Genomic DNA, 16,959 nt, shown 5'->3' on the forward strand with positions numbered 1-16,959 from the left:
TTAGGAAAAAATTATTTTAACTTTTCCTCCGTGAGCTAAGAGAATGATATGACAATTCCTTCTTTTATTGCAAACCAAACACTGTAAGAACATTATGCTCATTTAAATTGTAAGAAATGTAAAGGACCTCCGCAATACCAAACGCCTCTTTAATATTGAAATATGAAAGAAAAAAAAAGTGAAAGATGCACTCCAAAAAAAAAAAAAAGAAAGAAAGAAAGTGAAAGATGATGTATGTCGGTTAATCATGTGTTTTCTTTTAATTTCATATACATACATATATAATAATAAATTTTGACTGGATGAGATATCCTAAAATACCCTTTAATATATCCACGTGTCAGCATTAAACCTCCGAAAATGACGTTATGGCCGGTGGATTCTACAATCTCGCCAATGAAATAGAAAAAAATATAAAAATGGTTGAAACAATAGTTGTTCAACCAATTGCTCCTAAGAAAGTCAAAGGGAAAAGCATACACCCTACGAACTCATGCCCAAAATCGACCGTTTAACTTTTTTATATTTTTTCTCCGTACATTTGATTTGATCTGATCGTACCCAAATATTTCCCCGTCTAAACCAAAAGTCTTGCTTTTGACGTTCCAACAAAAATTTCTGAAAATACAGAATGGTGATAACACACAACTTACCCAAATCATGAAAATGACTTTGTGGATTGCAAAAGGCCTGAGAAAACATGATGCGGCTGTCACATTTTCATTGAAACGAGCCAGCAGACGCTTCATGTTTAACCTACGCCAGCTGTATGTGGGACCCAAAGGCCTCACGTATTACTTACATTTTTTATTAGCAATTGCAAATTCATAATCTGCGCTATCAAATGCCTGCTGTTTTAAATTTTAGACACTCCAATAGGCAATAATGGGGGAGAAATATCCGTGCACTCTCTAGTTTTTCTCAAGACATAAATTGAACGTTTGCAGTTGACTGCGTATGGCTAAGGTAAAAGGACTACTCTGCCAAACTGTCGAGGATGAGTTAAACAACTCATCAGAATTGTCCCTCACCAGGCTTATCAGGCAACTAATTAGACAGCAGTATTCGTACACATCTTGACATCAACATGTGCTTCTGGTTACTGAGTTACCTTACTGCATGTTTAGTTCTAATGAATAGCTAACTGGTCATGAACTATGCAGCTAATCTGAATTTCTTTCACTTCTGTCTTTACTTCATGTACATAAAAATTTGTTGGGGGAATGAGGGGTACAACTAAAAATGGATTAAGTTACAGCATATGATCAGACAGATCACATCTCATTGCTCAGCCGGCATAGGCCCGAATAAACAGCTTTCCGGAAAAGAGGATGGGCATCTTCAGTTAACACCTCCACATCCAACTTCTCAATGTGAGGCCATATCTGCCAAAATGCAAATTGGTACTAAATATTAGATAAAATCCAGTTTGCTGCACATTCAGTCATCATGTGGGAATTCATTCAAGGAAAATGCAATTAGAGAGGACAAACATGCACAAAGCAAGTATGTGTGAAGAAACAAGCACCAATCTGGTACATTTAAGGCTACATGTGATAAGGTACATCATGTCAAAGGGTAATATAGTCCTAAAACAAATGCATTCCTCAAAAATTCGTAAGTGGAAGCACTATTTTAATCGTTATCGAAGATTTGACCTCAATGTGAAGTTCACTGATCCGTCATTATTCCTAGATCTGTGTTTTAGTATACAGCGAACTTGTCAAATGTGGAAATTTACAATGTAACTCTAATTCTTGCCTTTAGGAATGCTTCAGAACAGTGTTAACCAACTGTTAAAGAGTCCAAGAATCGAAGTCACAAAAGTCGAGAGAGACAATATGGGAGATGGAGTGTTCCACCGCCTGAGCTTATCATGGAATATTAATAACTTTTCTCATTTCACTGTTTTGGAATCTTGATTTCTTGATATACAAGTCTGACGCAATCCAGTTATATTTATTTATAATGTTCTAACTATGTAATGTCTAGCTTTTCTGCCATGCAGGTATTGCACAGACCAACACACAATCACACTAGTGAAAGCCTCTGACTGCACCTATGGAGTAAGTAAAGATATGCCCACCAACAGCCAAAAGGAAGGCCTTGTGGAGTTAGACTGCAAAAGAACTCAGAGTTATTGTGGTCTCCTCTTAAATTGGGGCAGAGTTAGGAAATGTTCATTGAATATTAGCATAATAACTTCCTAGTCAGAAAGTTTCAAATTGGAAAAAAAAAGGCGCACTTGGTAGATTAAAGCATCAGTTTATTTTTTAAAAACATACTGCAGTGGCTATAGATCAAAATTTGGTAAAGATATAGTCACAGAGAAACATCATAAAGTCATCATGACATCCATTAAAGAACAGGAGCTCAATAAACAGTACTTACCTCGGATGCATATTGCCTTGAGAAGGCCTTGACATAGCCCAGAGTTGATAAACACCACTGTTCTTTTTCCCCTACATTATAAATATTTGTTGCCTTACTCCCATTTGGCTGACTGCAATATAGCAAGAAAAAATAATTAATTCACTGTTATTTTGACATCATAAAATGACAATGTGCATAAAAAAAAAATAAAGACAAGGGGCCAGGGAACGGTTGAGGAGTTGGAACCTTTTCTTAGGTCTTCCATTCTCATCATCCACCTCCATAGTTGATGATTCTTCAAGGTCAACAGCCATTGAGTCTCCATGGATAGACTTTAATGCTTGCAATGTTCCAGCCCTAGATGCATCAGGTAGACGTTCCACCAAAACATTGGAGAAATTTTTGTATAGAGAGAGGAACAAAACCTACACATTTCAATCACATCAAAAATGGAATAAGGTAATTGGAACAGAAATTCTGATAAGAAAAAGGTTGATCTGGTAATTTATGCTAGTAACAGACCAAAGAACACTGGGGCTGTAAACTGAAGACAGGGTCGCGACAAAAGAAGAGAAAACACATTCAAACAAGTAAATATATCCATATAACAACAATATACTTCTCAAACAATATCAGCTAGTATCACTTCATTACAGCAAAGGGGAATACACTTGGGTGCATTATCCAAGTATAACTAAAAATGGAAATTAAATTAGAACTACAACCCATATATATGGGCTGCATGTTCGTCAATCTAATAAAAATGCATGTTTCTACTCAACAGTTCATAGCATTTTGAGTGCTGCCATAATCAGTGATACATTAGTATTTAAGTGCTATTGTTACATTCAAAGAAGATCAGAACATGCTAGTTAAAGGGCATAGACAGAAATTCTGATCTACGCATCAAGCACATAAAATTGATCAGTACACCCCTCCAAACCAACAAGTAGTGAAGATTTCAACCACAAGGACAAAGTTTCCGCACAATATTGCAATGCTATTGGACAAAAATCAAAGATACGTCAGTTGAATCTAATACCTCATTTTCATCTAATGCTCGAGCAAGAAGAGCCTCCTTGGCCTGTAAAGAGTCATGAATAGATACTTCCTCTTCCTTAGCTTTTTCAGCCTGAGTTTTTAAGCTCTTTAGCCTTGCAGGGTTTTCACCAAGAACAGGTTCACCTTCCACTAGTGTAAGCTTCGACTCAGCAGCCTCTAAAGCTGCTTTTGCCTTAGATGCAGCTTCTTCTGCTGATATAACACCCTTCTTCAGAGATGATATCTCTTTCCTTAGATCAGTGATACGATTGTATGTCTTACTAACTGCATTCCTGAGAATCTGTGAAATTAAAAGAGGAAGTCTTTGTGATGGAACTAATTTTTGAACAGATACAATGAACATGATCTGCTTAAAACCACACACAGAGACATGATTAATTTTTCAAAGAGACCACAGGATAAATGAATGCCCAAGCAGTTAGAGTAAAAAAGGTTCAAAATTAAAAAGAAAGAAACAGGGAAAAGGGGTAATCTTCAATTTCTTTTCCTGTGAAGCAAGGGAGTAATTATATTAATTTCAGATCAAAGCTTTCCAACAGTTCATTTTGGTTTTTTATATTTATTTTTTGAAAAAAAAAAAACCTCAGGATCTCAAACGTTGCCAAAAAACTCCAGTATTTAGTAAGTTTCAAAGTCCAAAAAGTAGTAAAAACAAAGATCTGAAATGGCTTAAACTTCCAAGTTTCTGTCTAATAGATTTGGGTGACTCTGGCTCGTCTATGGTCTAATTGAATTACTGAATTCAATTCAACCGTACACTTAACAGGTACATAGCTAGGAAACTTGAACCATACTTTTGAAACTATGCTTTTGTTTGTGGAAAGTGGGGGGAGGGGTGGCAGGCAAATATAAACTGAATTTGTTGATGTACCTCCCATGGACGATCTGATATATGAAATTGCCCAATGTTTTCTGGAGAGAAGACCCATCTCACAATGGCCAAATTAGATATAAGACGATAACCCATCATCCTATCAATTGCTATGGATGTCATCTGCGCATTGTTCTTCCAATATGAGCTCACTTCAGCTATGAGCATGACCTGCTTATCCTGATCAGGACATATTTTCGCGATGACCTGCCCATATCTCTCCAAGACAGTGATCAAATGAGTGAAACTTTTAGATCCAATGTCAAGAAGAGTTTGTACAACCACACTGAGGGTAATTTCCAGACCATGTGCAGGATATATATTTTCCTCAATCAATGAAATTATCTCATGTGCTGTTTGCCTTCCTTTCACCTTATTGCTAATTTCAGCGGAAATTGCATGTTGTTCAGTTCTTTCTCCACCATCCTCTACACTATACTTGAAGTTTGGACCACCTTTGGGTGGAAGCAACTCTTCTAGGGCAGGTGCATTCTCAATGCTCTACGTTAACAAATGTTGTGAAGGAGAAATGTTACCAAGTAGCAACAAGCCAAGGTTAGTGTAACATATCTTCTACTGGCACAAGTAATATAACCTATTTACAAATAAGGGAGATTAAGAGTTTTTTAACCATTATTCATTGCCCCCAGCCAAAACCTACATTCTAACCATATTAACAATACTCTGGAATAAAACAAGTATTCTAGCAACTCTCTTACCTGCTTTATTTTGTCCCAATATGACAAACGAACTTCTCTTTCCAAGACCTCTTGAACAAATACACGCTGCGGAGCCCAATTTGGGAGGTCAAGGACATAAGCCCATTCTTCCCAAGGCCAAATAAATTGGAAGTTTGATCTGTGAAGCCAGGAAATTATTGTTAAATGTACACAAATCAGCTGAAAATGTGATCTCAAACCAAAATCCAGAAAGGCAGAGCAAGGGACCTAGTTGGTGGCTTGGTGCAATGAACATCTAACTAAATCCCTAGTCATAATTAAAAGCAATATCCAATGTGCTAAAAATCATCAAGCATAAAACAACAAGAAAAAGGTATATTATTGTGGAAAAAAAAGAATAACAGAACTTATTGAGGACTTACAAATGGTGTGAAAACCAAAGGATAAGTCGTGTCCGACACTCCATGTCTAAATCAGCAATTTTATCAAAAAGAGCGCGAACCGCACCGGCTACAACTGCAGGAAAGGCACCGGGGAGAGCCTAAGCATTAAACTACAATGTCAGACACTTGATTTAAAGGCCAAAACAATTTCTTATGAAAAGAAAAGAAAAAAGAAAAATAAGCAGTAACAGCTTCTATACTACCTTACAGAGGTCCATAATAACCAGTGTGTAATATATTGGCCTGAATGGGGGTTGCGGTAACAAAAGCAGCTGCAAGAACAACACAGAGTTATCTTTCTGTGTCAGAGGTTCTAACAGGTAAAAGATAGATACATAAATATAAAACATGCTCTTTTTTTAAATTTAATATATATATATATATATTTATTTATTGTAGGCTTCTAACCACAATTTAAGCCTTAAAAGGTCACAATAATAATCACAACTTTAAAGTAACTTTCTTTGATAGTAACATTGCTTATATATATATATATTGTAGGCTTCAAACTACAATTTAAGCCTTAAAAGGTCACAATAATAATCACACCTTTAAAGTAACTTTCCTTGATAGTAACATTGCAAAGCAGTAGCTAATTAATGACTTATCCACAAAAAAAAAAAGCAGTTATTAATTTGTTTTATATTTGATTTTGTAGATAATGGTAATAAAAGAAGATAGAACCAGCCAGAGAGTGCCAAATTCACTTTGACCTACACAATTTGGGGGAGGAGCATGACAAAACCAGATAATAGAAGGTAAAAATAATTAGCAGTCCATGGCACAGTGGTGTCAAGAAAGACCAGCTTGATCTCGTATCCTAGGAGTCATACTGTTTCAATGGCCATTCCAATATTTCTTTCATTTTCTTCTTAAAAGAATAATTAAAGGAATATTCTCCAAGTCAATATCCATTTCCAGAAATGCATTAGCTATATGATGAAATGGCATTTCATAATGCATGCAACTAGTGAAAAAACTGTACATGAAAAAATTAAAGAAGACGGTCTTCAATCACATTATATATTTGAAACATGTGACAATTAAAATTCCTCCTATCCCCTAAGTTCTCCACAAATCGTCACTTTAAATTTGATGATTAAAAATAAATTCAGAAAAGGTGTCATTCAGTTTTCTGGATACTACTACGTCATGGCCTATTTTGGTAGATTCCTCTTAGAGGTAGGTAATGTATACTTCAAAGACGTTACATATACATTTAGGTTTTTAACTCTCTTCCTCTACTTGCAAATGACAAAATGCCAGATCACATGCAAGTTTAAGCCATTTAAACATGACAGGAAGCATGAAATTACTCTAGTGTTGTTGTCCACTAACTACAGGTGCAAAAGAATTAATATTCCTGTTTATATTTTATGTAACAACACATGAAGAAAAAGCATAAATGAGATCATTGGTATTGACAAACAGCTATGAATACATGTAACATAACTTCGTACCTGAGAGAATATTGTCTCTGCCATCAGATACTCATACCGAAAGGGCACAGGCAGGCCTACCATGAAAGAAGCACATTCCTTTCGACTAGCTTTGCATGAAGCAAGAAACAGAAATAATTAAAATTAAGACCAAAGGCCCTAACATACTTTTATAACTAAATGATAAGGAATTAATTCATTCAAAAATCTAAAAAAAAAGATCAGGCTAATGATCCAATAAAAGAAAATTACGAATAGCTTTGGCAAAACATGTAGAAAGAGCCTTTCCAAAAAAGAAAGAGCCTTTCACAGAAAAGAAAAACCATGTAGAAAGAGGCTAGAATATCAATAATAGTCCTATTTGTAACTCTGTCAAAATGCAACTGAAGGGTTAAAGTAAAAGGCATCAAATAAAAATAAATAAACAAATCGTTAACTGCTTCTGATATTTGCTGACTATCAAGTAAATCAGGGATGAGTGAGCTTTCAATGTCTACACAGCAGACTGATTTTTCAATAAGGTTTTTGTAATTAATAATGCATTAAATTCTAGCATTTATTTAGTTCACAAGAGTTAAACCATACGATATGCGCAAACATGAATAAATATTTACAAACAAAATAGAATAAGCACTGATGAACTACAGTTTGCGCATTGAGATACTATCAACACAAGATGTTTGACAAAAGCATGACTTTAATTTGATAATCTATCTAATTCAGATTACACCAATCTCATTTGCTAAAATGAAAAAATTGTTATTGACAAATCCATGCCCTCTCGACTCACATCTAGTCCTCGTATAGTTCATAATGAAAAAAAAATTATAATCATTACAAAAAATTAAGAAAGCCATTGTGTAAAATACTGAAAGGTCAGCATTGTGTACAAACCATCCATTCAAGAACAAAAGCACATCCAGCAAATACTCTTCAACAACAAAGCGATCAATAGGCTGCAGATCCTGTTAAACAAAACAAGAAATGAGAGATAAAGAAAGAGCTATAAAGAAAATCCAGATTGGAGAGAGGGATGGATAAATATAAGCTGTCATGGGCGACTAAATTTAAGACATGAACCCCAGGCCCATCTTTGATGAAGAAGGAAAATGGCAGCAGCCCATGACAAATTCAACAATGACATTTTAATAATTTTACCTCTGTTTTACTAGCAGGAAAAATATTAAGTCTGCGTGTCCTTTGAGGATACTTCAACTCTGCCTCATGCTTTTGTTTTCCATAAGCTACAGCAGAAATTGTTGAAGGCGGATCCGGTTGCTCAGGACAGCTAATGGGACCAAACTCATGAGACTTTCCGGCAACTAGCTGGGCTTCAAATGATAGGTGAGGCCTTGGAACTAGCAAATAAAAACAGATCATGAAATTAAAACTTGTCATCCAGAAGAGGGAAGGATGGTGGATGGGAAGTAGAGAATCAAATCCGAGATAGATGGAAGAGAGACACTGTAAAAAATAAATTTGTATCACAAAATATACTGAATAACTTCTGGCTTATTTGTCATGGTAATATACATTTATTTATAGCAAGAGTGAAGGATTTAAAGTAACAAAATAAACAAAGATTAGATATATTACCACTTTCAACTTTCCAACCATTGCTAGATAGAACTTGTATCCGTTCCCATAAATCTTCAAGGAAATCCTGAAGGAACATGAAGGTAAATATTGATGAACAAAGTTGCATCCTGGCTATATCAATAATTAAGAATTGTTGTGTAAAATTGAAAAATTAGAAAGGAGCATGGAACAATGAGAAATTAACAATAATGGAATGACAATCTAGTTCCGTTAATCATTATCACAACCATCAAAGCTAACTGCTAAAGCTAGAGTCGTTCAAAGTCAATTACTTCCCATAGCACAAGTGCCCTCAATGCCAAAAGATTTCTCTATACTGTGTGAAATTCCTGACATATTGGCACTTTTTAAATGATTTTACTGAGCTAGAAAGTTATGATATCATCTAAAAAGCTCTGATTCTTAACAGTTTGAGACAAATAATGAACATATGCAGCATTTAACATGGTTAAATTTAGTCAAGCCAAACATATATAAAATAGACATTTCATTTATGCCAGGCAAACACATAAGTCTGAAAAACTTCTAACAATTCACACAGAATTTCGAGATTTACCATAGAGCACACAGATTAACATCAATAGTTTCCAATTATAGCCACAATAACCAGAATCATCAGTTGCAACACCACATGAGCAACCTGCCGAAGCAATATGGACCACTATCCTAGAAACAGTACTACCAAGAACCAAGGCTTGTCCTAGCAGTTCTTACCCTCCTTAGGAAGGATAAAATTCAAGGTTTGAATCCCCCTTACTCCCCTGGACCTCCTCATATGTACCCCAAAAAATTAATAAATAAATAAACACCACCATTACAAGTTGCATCACAGAATGCTTCCAGAGCTCATTCCTTATAACAACAGAACCAAAGGAATAGGACCACATTTAACAACCTATAGAGACCTAAATATTGAATATCAACATTAAGGTTTCAATTCAGAACAAGGATAGTTGAGTCACGGCAGCAAAACATACCTTTTCAACTAGGTCGCCTCCCGGCTCATCATCCTCAAAAAAAGATAATCCAGAGTCAGAAGTATGCCTTCGAATGCTCAAATAGGCTTCTATACCAACCATGACTCTTTCAATCTCCTCAGGAACTTGCTGATTACATACACATTTGTTTCTTTCAGAATACAGTAAGAATCTCAATTAAAATTGAGTGAATTTAATCTAAAACCATAATAGGCATTAAGAAAAACTATATAAGTGATAAAATATAGTTACCAATCCTTGCAACCTAAAGTGTTATGCAACCTAGACAGTAGAAACCAGGTGGCAAGTGAATTACACAATGATTCTCCCCAAAAAAATTTTACTGTCATTTGAAAATACACTGCTTTCTTCAGATGAAGAAATTACTATTATCATATAACTCTAAGCAACCAATTAATTTCTGTAATTTGTAAACTAATATTTGTGGATGAGTAAATTTTGAAATAGAACTTTTACTAGTCTAAGTGAAACACACAATGTAGGTCGTTAAGATACTTGACAAAAATAAACTAAAAGGTAACAACAAAAAGCTAGAAAGACACTGCCAAAAAAATGGAAGGATATTTATTCAAAACAAATATTTTTAATCTAATAAACTGTGAGTTGAAATTGAATGGGGTAATATGCTGCAGTTTTCTAACATTTTAAAAGGGATGGAAAAAGAAAATAAGCGGAAACTGGGTGATCAGGCAGGTTAAAAGACAGACTCAACAAGAAATTATTACAGGAGAGACAGAGAATGAGTTGGTGAGAGGCCAACTTCTCCAAGTGCAACATATTAGTATGTGTGATTGTAATTGACTAATACGATATGATAGGATAAGCATATTTGTCAATTACAATCAAGGGATAAGCTATGGTGGCGATGATTATGCATTTTAACATTTTTTTTTTGGTATTATAACACAATTTTTATATTGGTTTTATATATTTTCAAAGACCAGACTATATTGTTTACAATATAAACATTTTTATTTCTGTATACCACCATTTGTGTATTCTAATTCTTTAAAATTCTTATCTTGCCATGTCAGACCAAGATATAAATATTTCCAGCAGACTAAAAACATAGGTAATCATACGAAGAAAAGCATACCAGGTATCAACAACCACTTAGCTGACAATAATCCCAACCTAACAAAACATTACACTAATTAAGGGCTGAGAAAGGCCTCACCTCCATGAGTTCTGCTCCTCCCCATGGAAGACAAGATAAAATGCAAGTCACATAAAAGTCAGCACATGCTTGCCAGGAAGGATTTCCTTTCTCCTCATCCACCGTTGTGGCAGCAGATGATAATAGAGTTTCAAAGACAACTACAAGTGAAGCAGGTTGGAGAACTTTACTGCACATCTGTAGAACGCAAAGAAATATAAAAGATGAAGCTTCCTATCATCTTGAAAACAAAAACAAATATACTTTCATTACAGGGTATCTGATCTAGCAAACTAGTTATAAACCACAAACCACCAACTGGCTGAAAATTAGAAATGCTTCGCGTTTGCAGAACACCCTAATTTCCATATCTATGTCCCTAAAGCAACTTGGGAAAAGGAAGCTTCAAAACATATATGTATGCATTAAGGAGATATTTGTCAAAAAGTACATAAACTGAAGCTGTAAATGCTGCCTATAAGGTCTCAAATAACATTTACAGGGTATGCACCAGCACCAGAAAGAAGTTAAAAAATGATTAAGCAAAAGCTAGTATGAGTTTGTCTTTCCTCTTGGTTTGGCACTACCAACAAGATTTTGTTAGTAGAATTCCATGCTTAAAAGAAAAAAGTTTAAATAGTAAGAGTTGCATAGTCTTCCAAAATTTACTTTCATTGATCATGAAATAAATAGCATAGAAAGCCTTAGTCCTGTTCTCTAGTGTTTTTACTTCAATCATATGGATGAGGCGAAAGTTAAATGCTACTAGGATATTTCCAAATTCAAGTCTATCCCAAAACAATCACTAATTAACTATATCATAGAGATTAGGCAAGATGGCCATGTAGCCATACTAACATTATACATACCAAAACAGTCAAAAAACGCATCAAAATGCGAATTCTGTCACAATTTCCAGAATCTAGAGCCTCCTGAAAAATCCAACATGGAGAAAATGTAAGAGAGAACAAAAAGTAGTATATAGGGGGGAAAACCAAAAACCCCTGAATCAACAACCAGAGCAATACACTCTTGAAACCATCCAAATTAGAAACTTGCTCACCTGAAAACTAGTTTGTGTATTCTCGACTATTGTTTTAACAAAGTCCTCATCTTCCAAGTTTAGCAAACCAACCTGTGAGAGAAAGTGTGAGAGGCCGTAGGAAGTGTCACTAAATATGCAAGTGGAAAAAAGGAGCATCCATGAACAATAAGTCAATTGATAATGAGGAAAAAAAATACACTTACGACAAGCAAACACAAAACAATAAGGTTGTCAAATTTCTCCCTTTCACTTTTTTTTCTCTGTTGCAATTGAGAAGCATACACACACAAAAGATGGGGACTTCTGCACAAAAAGAAATCTTGTACAGATGTCTTATATCTCTTCATAGCATTCTTACACAACTTTTGTTTGCAAAATTAGCATTTCTTTGACAGGAACAGTGATGAAAGCCAGAGACAAATTCTAGACATTGTGTAAGAATACTCCCTCCTTTTATTTTGTTTTGTCTCTTTCCTAAGAAGAGGAAAGCATCTTTTACTAAGTTATTTCAGAGTAGAAACTAAAATATATAACGAATATTCCTCACCACATTACTGCTTAAGCCTTAAAAGGCATTATCATAGAAATTTCTTAAGCTTATCTTCATGTGGATAAGAGCTAATGCCAGCAAAGCTACATCAGAAAATAATAATATAATAAATTTAGTTGACTTGATGGCCAACCAGTTGAATCAGTTTAGCTGTGATACCTAAATGATTCATGCTTTTGGTCAGTTTTTAAAACACTGGTGTTCACTGTAGTCTAGCAGGATTGATCCATTGAATGTTATTATTTAAGTATCTAGCCACAATTGACGATGCAAGGAAAACAAACGTGGTCCTAGTGAAGGATTTTCAAGGGTCACTCTAGCATTTTGAGTTGTTTCATATTTTGGGGAGCTCCCTTATTAACATCATTTAGTAGCAATACGCTAATTTCACATATTACACAAAAAAAAAAAAAAAAGAGGAGGGAGCGGATCCTCAGATTTTCCAACCAAGAAGTGACATGCAAGACAATTTAAGAAGTGATCTTCAAAAAAGTAACATGACAAGCACTAGAAACCCAATTTTCAGTGCTCAGAGTTTTAGTACAATAATCCTTGCTTACATGACAGTTTAGTATCTCATTTTTATTAATTGTTTTTGGAGAAAAAAAAAAGTTTCTTTGTCTACAATAGGATTACACTGATTTAAAAAAAAAAAAAAACTTACAACTTCATGTCCTCGTCTGTTGGGAAAAATGCCCACAGTGCATAGTCCAAAATTGTCAAAAATAGATTCAGCATACTTTTACAAACTCAGAGATTCAACCAAATATTTACCCATTATTTCTGATGAAAACAACTCCATTGAGAAATAATTTATTGTAACAATCACACCAGGAGTGGTGAGTCAGAATAAATGAATGAGTACTTTTGTTTACGTAGCTGACACTATCAAATGAATGGAAAAGCAGCAAAGGACAACAGAAGAGAGGTTGTAAAAGAATAAGAAGAGCCATACCACTGTTCCATACAGAGGAATCTTGTGAGGCAATTGTTCAGCACATTGGAGAAGGAACTGTCAGGATAAAGAAAAAGTAAATAAATGCTTTGGCAATTATCGGCAGAAGAATCATTGCACAAAGGGGAGGGGGAGGAGGGGATGGGAATAGACTACAAATCACCATTTGTTAATATGAGCTAATAGATTGACCTGCATACAGACAAAACAAATCTTCACCTTTTGGCTTGATTCAAGCACCAAAAACAAAAAAAATCTATTCTTCTTGAAGGGTTTCTAAATATAGGTATCAACAGAAATCAAAATAACAATCTGTATAGACCTCAAGCACAGAACTATATAAATTATCCTTGAAAAGAAATCGTCCAACTCATGGACTCACAGGTTACCTTTATCATTTAAGTATTTTTTTTATTATAAACAATCATAGAGTTCTGAATGAGGTTACTCAAAGGATATAATTATTTAACTCAGTAAGCATGGCAGTGGTTTTCCTCTATGCTTTTTATAAACATTCTATCCAGATTTTCTTGATGCATCATACTAATTGCATTAAATGTGGTGCCTTTTTTATGAGTTCTTATTGCAATGTCTTCTACTTATCCATATAAGAAAATGGAGCAAGAATAAAAGCACAAAAAAAAAAAAAATACTTAGATCTTTAAGTGCTCATATGCAACCCCTCCCCTCTCAGAGCAACCAACAAAAGAATAAATAGACATTTCCTTTTCAGAAGAGCTTCAAGCTCTTTCATCAAACTCTAAAACTAATGTTCCAAAATAGCAGCTTATATCTATAAAACAACTAAAATAATGAAATATAAACGGAAAACACTACCTTGAATGTAATTAATGCTCCTATAAGTAATTTTACTTATCCACCATTCCCTTTTAGGTTTCTGGAAAAATATAATAAATTCCAGATGCACAAATCCAAAAGCTCCACTTTAAAACCTAATAAAATTATTTCAGAATTTCCCATTAACTACTTAAAATTTCTTCTCATTTTCAACCATTCCATAACTTAAATGTGCACTAACAAAAACACAATGTAAAGGAAACTAAAGCAAATGAGCTTGAGATTACAGGCAAAATATCATTAGAAGAATGTTCCAGCTCTCTCCGTAAAGCTCCATAGCAAGTTTCCTGTAATTTCAAAAACAAAACCACAAAAAATGATAAAAAGTACTGTGATAAAAAAATATAAAAATGCACTGTAAACTAGGGTTTTATTTACAGGGGAAGAAATTAGAGAGATATGTACGGACAATGTGGTCTTTGAATTCGGAAGAGGAACTGTACTCGGGGCATTTGTCACCGATTCGAAGAAGAAGGCTTTTCCAGCTGCTCATAATTTTTTTCCTCTTTTTCTTTTTTTTTCTAGGGAAACAAACAGGTTTGATTGGAGAGCGAAATTAAACGAAACTGTCACTTTGTTGGCAGTAAGACTAAAGAGCAAAGAAAGGGTGGAAGAGAGGGATTTTGCAGGGGTCTTCTGATTTCCTACAGTCTTTTCAACCCTAAACAGGGACCCTGGAGGCCCAAAATATTCTTCTCCGCCCTTAACTTTGGACTTAAGTTTTCAGTGTAGGCCCATGAAAAGGCCTAATTCTTTTAAAATAATTTTTTAACTATTACAATAAATTTTCTATTTGGCCAAAAAAATATTAAATTATACTTTTTGGAAAAAAAAATAGGGACAAGAAAAAGAAAAGATTTAATTGAATTGGAGTTTATGTGAAATTTTGATATTTTGAACTTAAGAATAATATAATAATAATTACTAATTAAAAATAATATCCAAAAACATGTGATGATTCTAACTTTAGATAAAAAATTTGATAATCGTGTCATTGTGATAAATTATAATTTTGTAATATAAATAAATCATGGAATTTTTATATTAACTTGTAATTTGTTTATTGTTATTAGTGAATATTATTATTGTAGCATTATCATAATACAACTATATTACTTAACAAAAAAGTTAACTACCAACAATTCTTTAATGAAATTTCTCAACCAGATAGTTTGCAGAGCTACTTTATAACAAGTTATAAATTTTGCTTACATAATAGATGAAGTCATAAGTGCGATACTTTATACTTTTCCAAGATATTGTACCACTTGCTATAATAAAAATGTATCCGAATGTAAACTTCTTTATCATCCAAAGAGCTTACAAAGTCAAAACCTTTATAATCTATTAGCTTAATATCTACATCCCTTTAGTAAATTAGCATACAACCCTTAGTCCTGTTCAAATATCTCATCACTTTATTTAAGCTTCTCAATGATCTGAAAATGAAAGTAAATATCTTTCAAAAAAACTCATTTCAAACGTAATGTCAAGCCTTGCATAAACTTGAGCATACAATAAGCTCTATACTAACATATGGTATTGCTTTCGTAAATTCTCTCTTAACATCAACTTTAGGATATTGTGTTATATTCAATTTATTATCTTTAACAATTGGCATATCTCTACCTTTGCAATCAAATATAGAAAATCTATTCAACACTTGATCAGTGTATACACTTTAAAAGAATCCCAACAAGTGACGAGAGTTATATCTATGGATTTCAATTCCTAAAATATGGGGTTCTTTCTCAAGATCTTTCATGTTAAATTGCATAGACAATATCTTCTTAATCGCTTGTTGCATGCCCAAATAACTACTAGCAAGCAAATAAACAATATATCATCAACATATAAAAAAGAAGAAGATAAACTTGCTTCTATTAAGCTTGAGATCTATGCATTTGTTTACCTTATTCTCAACAAAACCAAAAGAGATTATCACTTCATCAAACTTAAGATACCATTGGCGAGAAGCTTATTTGAGCCCATAAATAGACATTTTTTACTCTACATACACGATGATCTTTACCATCCCTTCTAAATCCGTCACATTGTACAATATAAACATTTTCAATAAGATTCTCCTTTAACAGATAGTTTTAACATCAATCTATTGTTATTTTAAATCATAATGAGCTACTACTGCCATAAACTCTAAAAGCATACTCAGAAGATATAAGAGAAAAGGTTTCAAAAAATCAAACTTCTTTCTATGTAAAGCCTTGGTAACTAGTTTGGTTTTAAACCTTTTAATCTTCATTTTAGAATCTTTCTTTGTATTGTACACACATTTAAATCAATAGATTTGCAACCTTCAAGTAGGACAACAAGTTGCCACACACCATTATGTGACATAGATTGTATCTTATCCCTTGCAACAACCACCACAAATCTCACTGATGACTAAAAATGGCTTTTGGAAAAGTTATTAGATCAATTACATGACCAATAACATAATCACCTTTTTAAAAGTAGAATTCATAAATGTTTAAGAAAAGTGTAAGCTTACTTACCTTTGTGGCACATATCTGTCATGACTTAATCTCAGACCATAACCAGTGCATGGACCCAATAGACGTAGCGTATGAGGCCCAAGCAAGCCTTTTACTATATACATGTTCATCATATAATTTCCACACACTATTCTTTTCATGGAAGTAAATTTAATATAATTGTCTATAATTTCTTTAAATATACTGCAACATAAGCTAATACATCATTCTCAAAATATCATTTAACCTTACAACCTTGTGGCTATATTGCCAAACCAACTAAACATCTAGCATGTTAGCCTTGAGTTACATCATGTTTGGATTTGACAAAAATTACATATTTTTTTAAACTTAATATCAAGCATTTGAAATTGTCTCATATACATATTTAGCCCTTTAAGGTTACATATTTGTTGGGAAAACCATGCATCACTA

At 33.9% G+C, this 16,959-nt stretch overlaps 1 protein-coding gene across 1 annotated transcript; it reads right to left on the reverse strand.

Annotated features, from left to right (window-relative positions):
• Positions 1 to 981: 981 nt before the first annotated feature.
• Positions 982 to 14,685, reverse strand: ABH1 (ARM repeat superfamily protein). The gene is made up of 19 exons (XM_007015106.3): positions 14,439 to 14,685; positions 14,257 to 14,316; positions 13,172 to 13,228; positions 11,685 to 11,756; positions 11,491 to 11,553; positions 10,643 to 10,819; positions 9,445 to 9,573; positions 8,465 to 8,531; positions 8,027 to 8,226; positions 7,763 to 7,833; positions 6,890 to 6,974; positions 5,633 to 5,701; positions 5,409 to 5,527; positions 5,026 to 5,164; positions 4,307 to 4,807; positions 3,416 to 3,715; positions 2,620 to 2,798; positions 2,392 to 2,503; positions 982 to 1,385 (listed from the first exon to the last, which is right to left on the reverse strand). Exons 1-19 carry the CDS (start codon positions 14,520 to 14,522, stop codon positions 1,275 to 1,277), a joined length of 2,595 nt encoding a protein of 864 aa, XP_007015168.3. The 5' UTR covers positions 14,523 to 14,685; the 3' UTR covers positions 982 to 1,274.
• Positions 14,686 to 16,959: the final 2,274 nt, after the last annotated feature.

The sequence above is a fragment of the Theobroma cacao genome, chromosome 9 (genome assembly GCF_053813885.1).
Source record: "Theobroma cacao isolate CCN51 chromosome 9, ASM5381388v1, whole genome shotgun sequence".
NCBI classification, from domain to species: domain Eukaryota; kingdom Viridiplantae; phylum Streptophyta; class Magnoliopsida; order Malvales; family Malvaceae; genus Theobroma; species Theobroma cacao.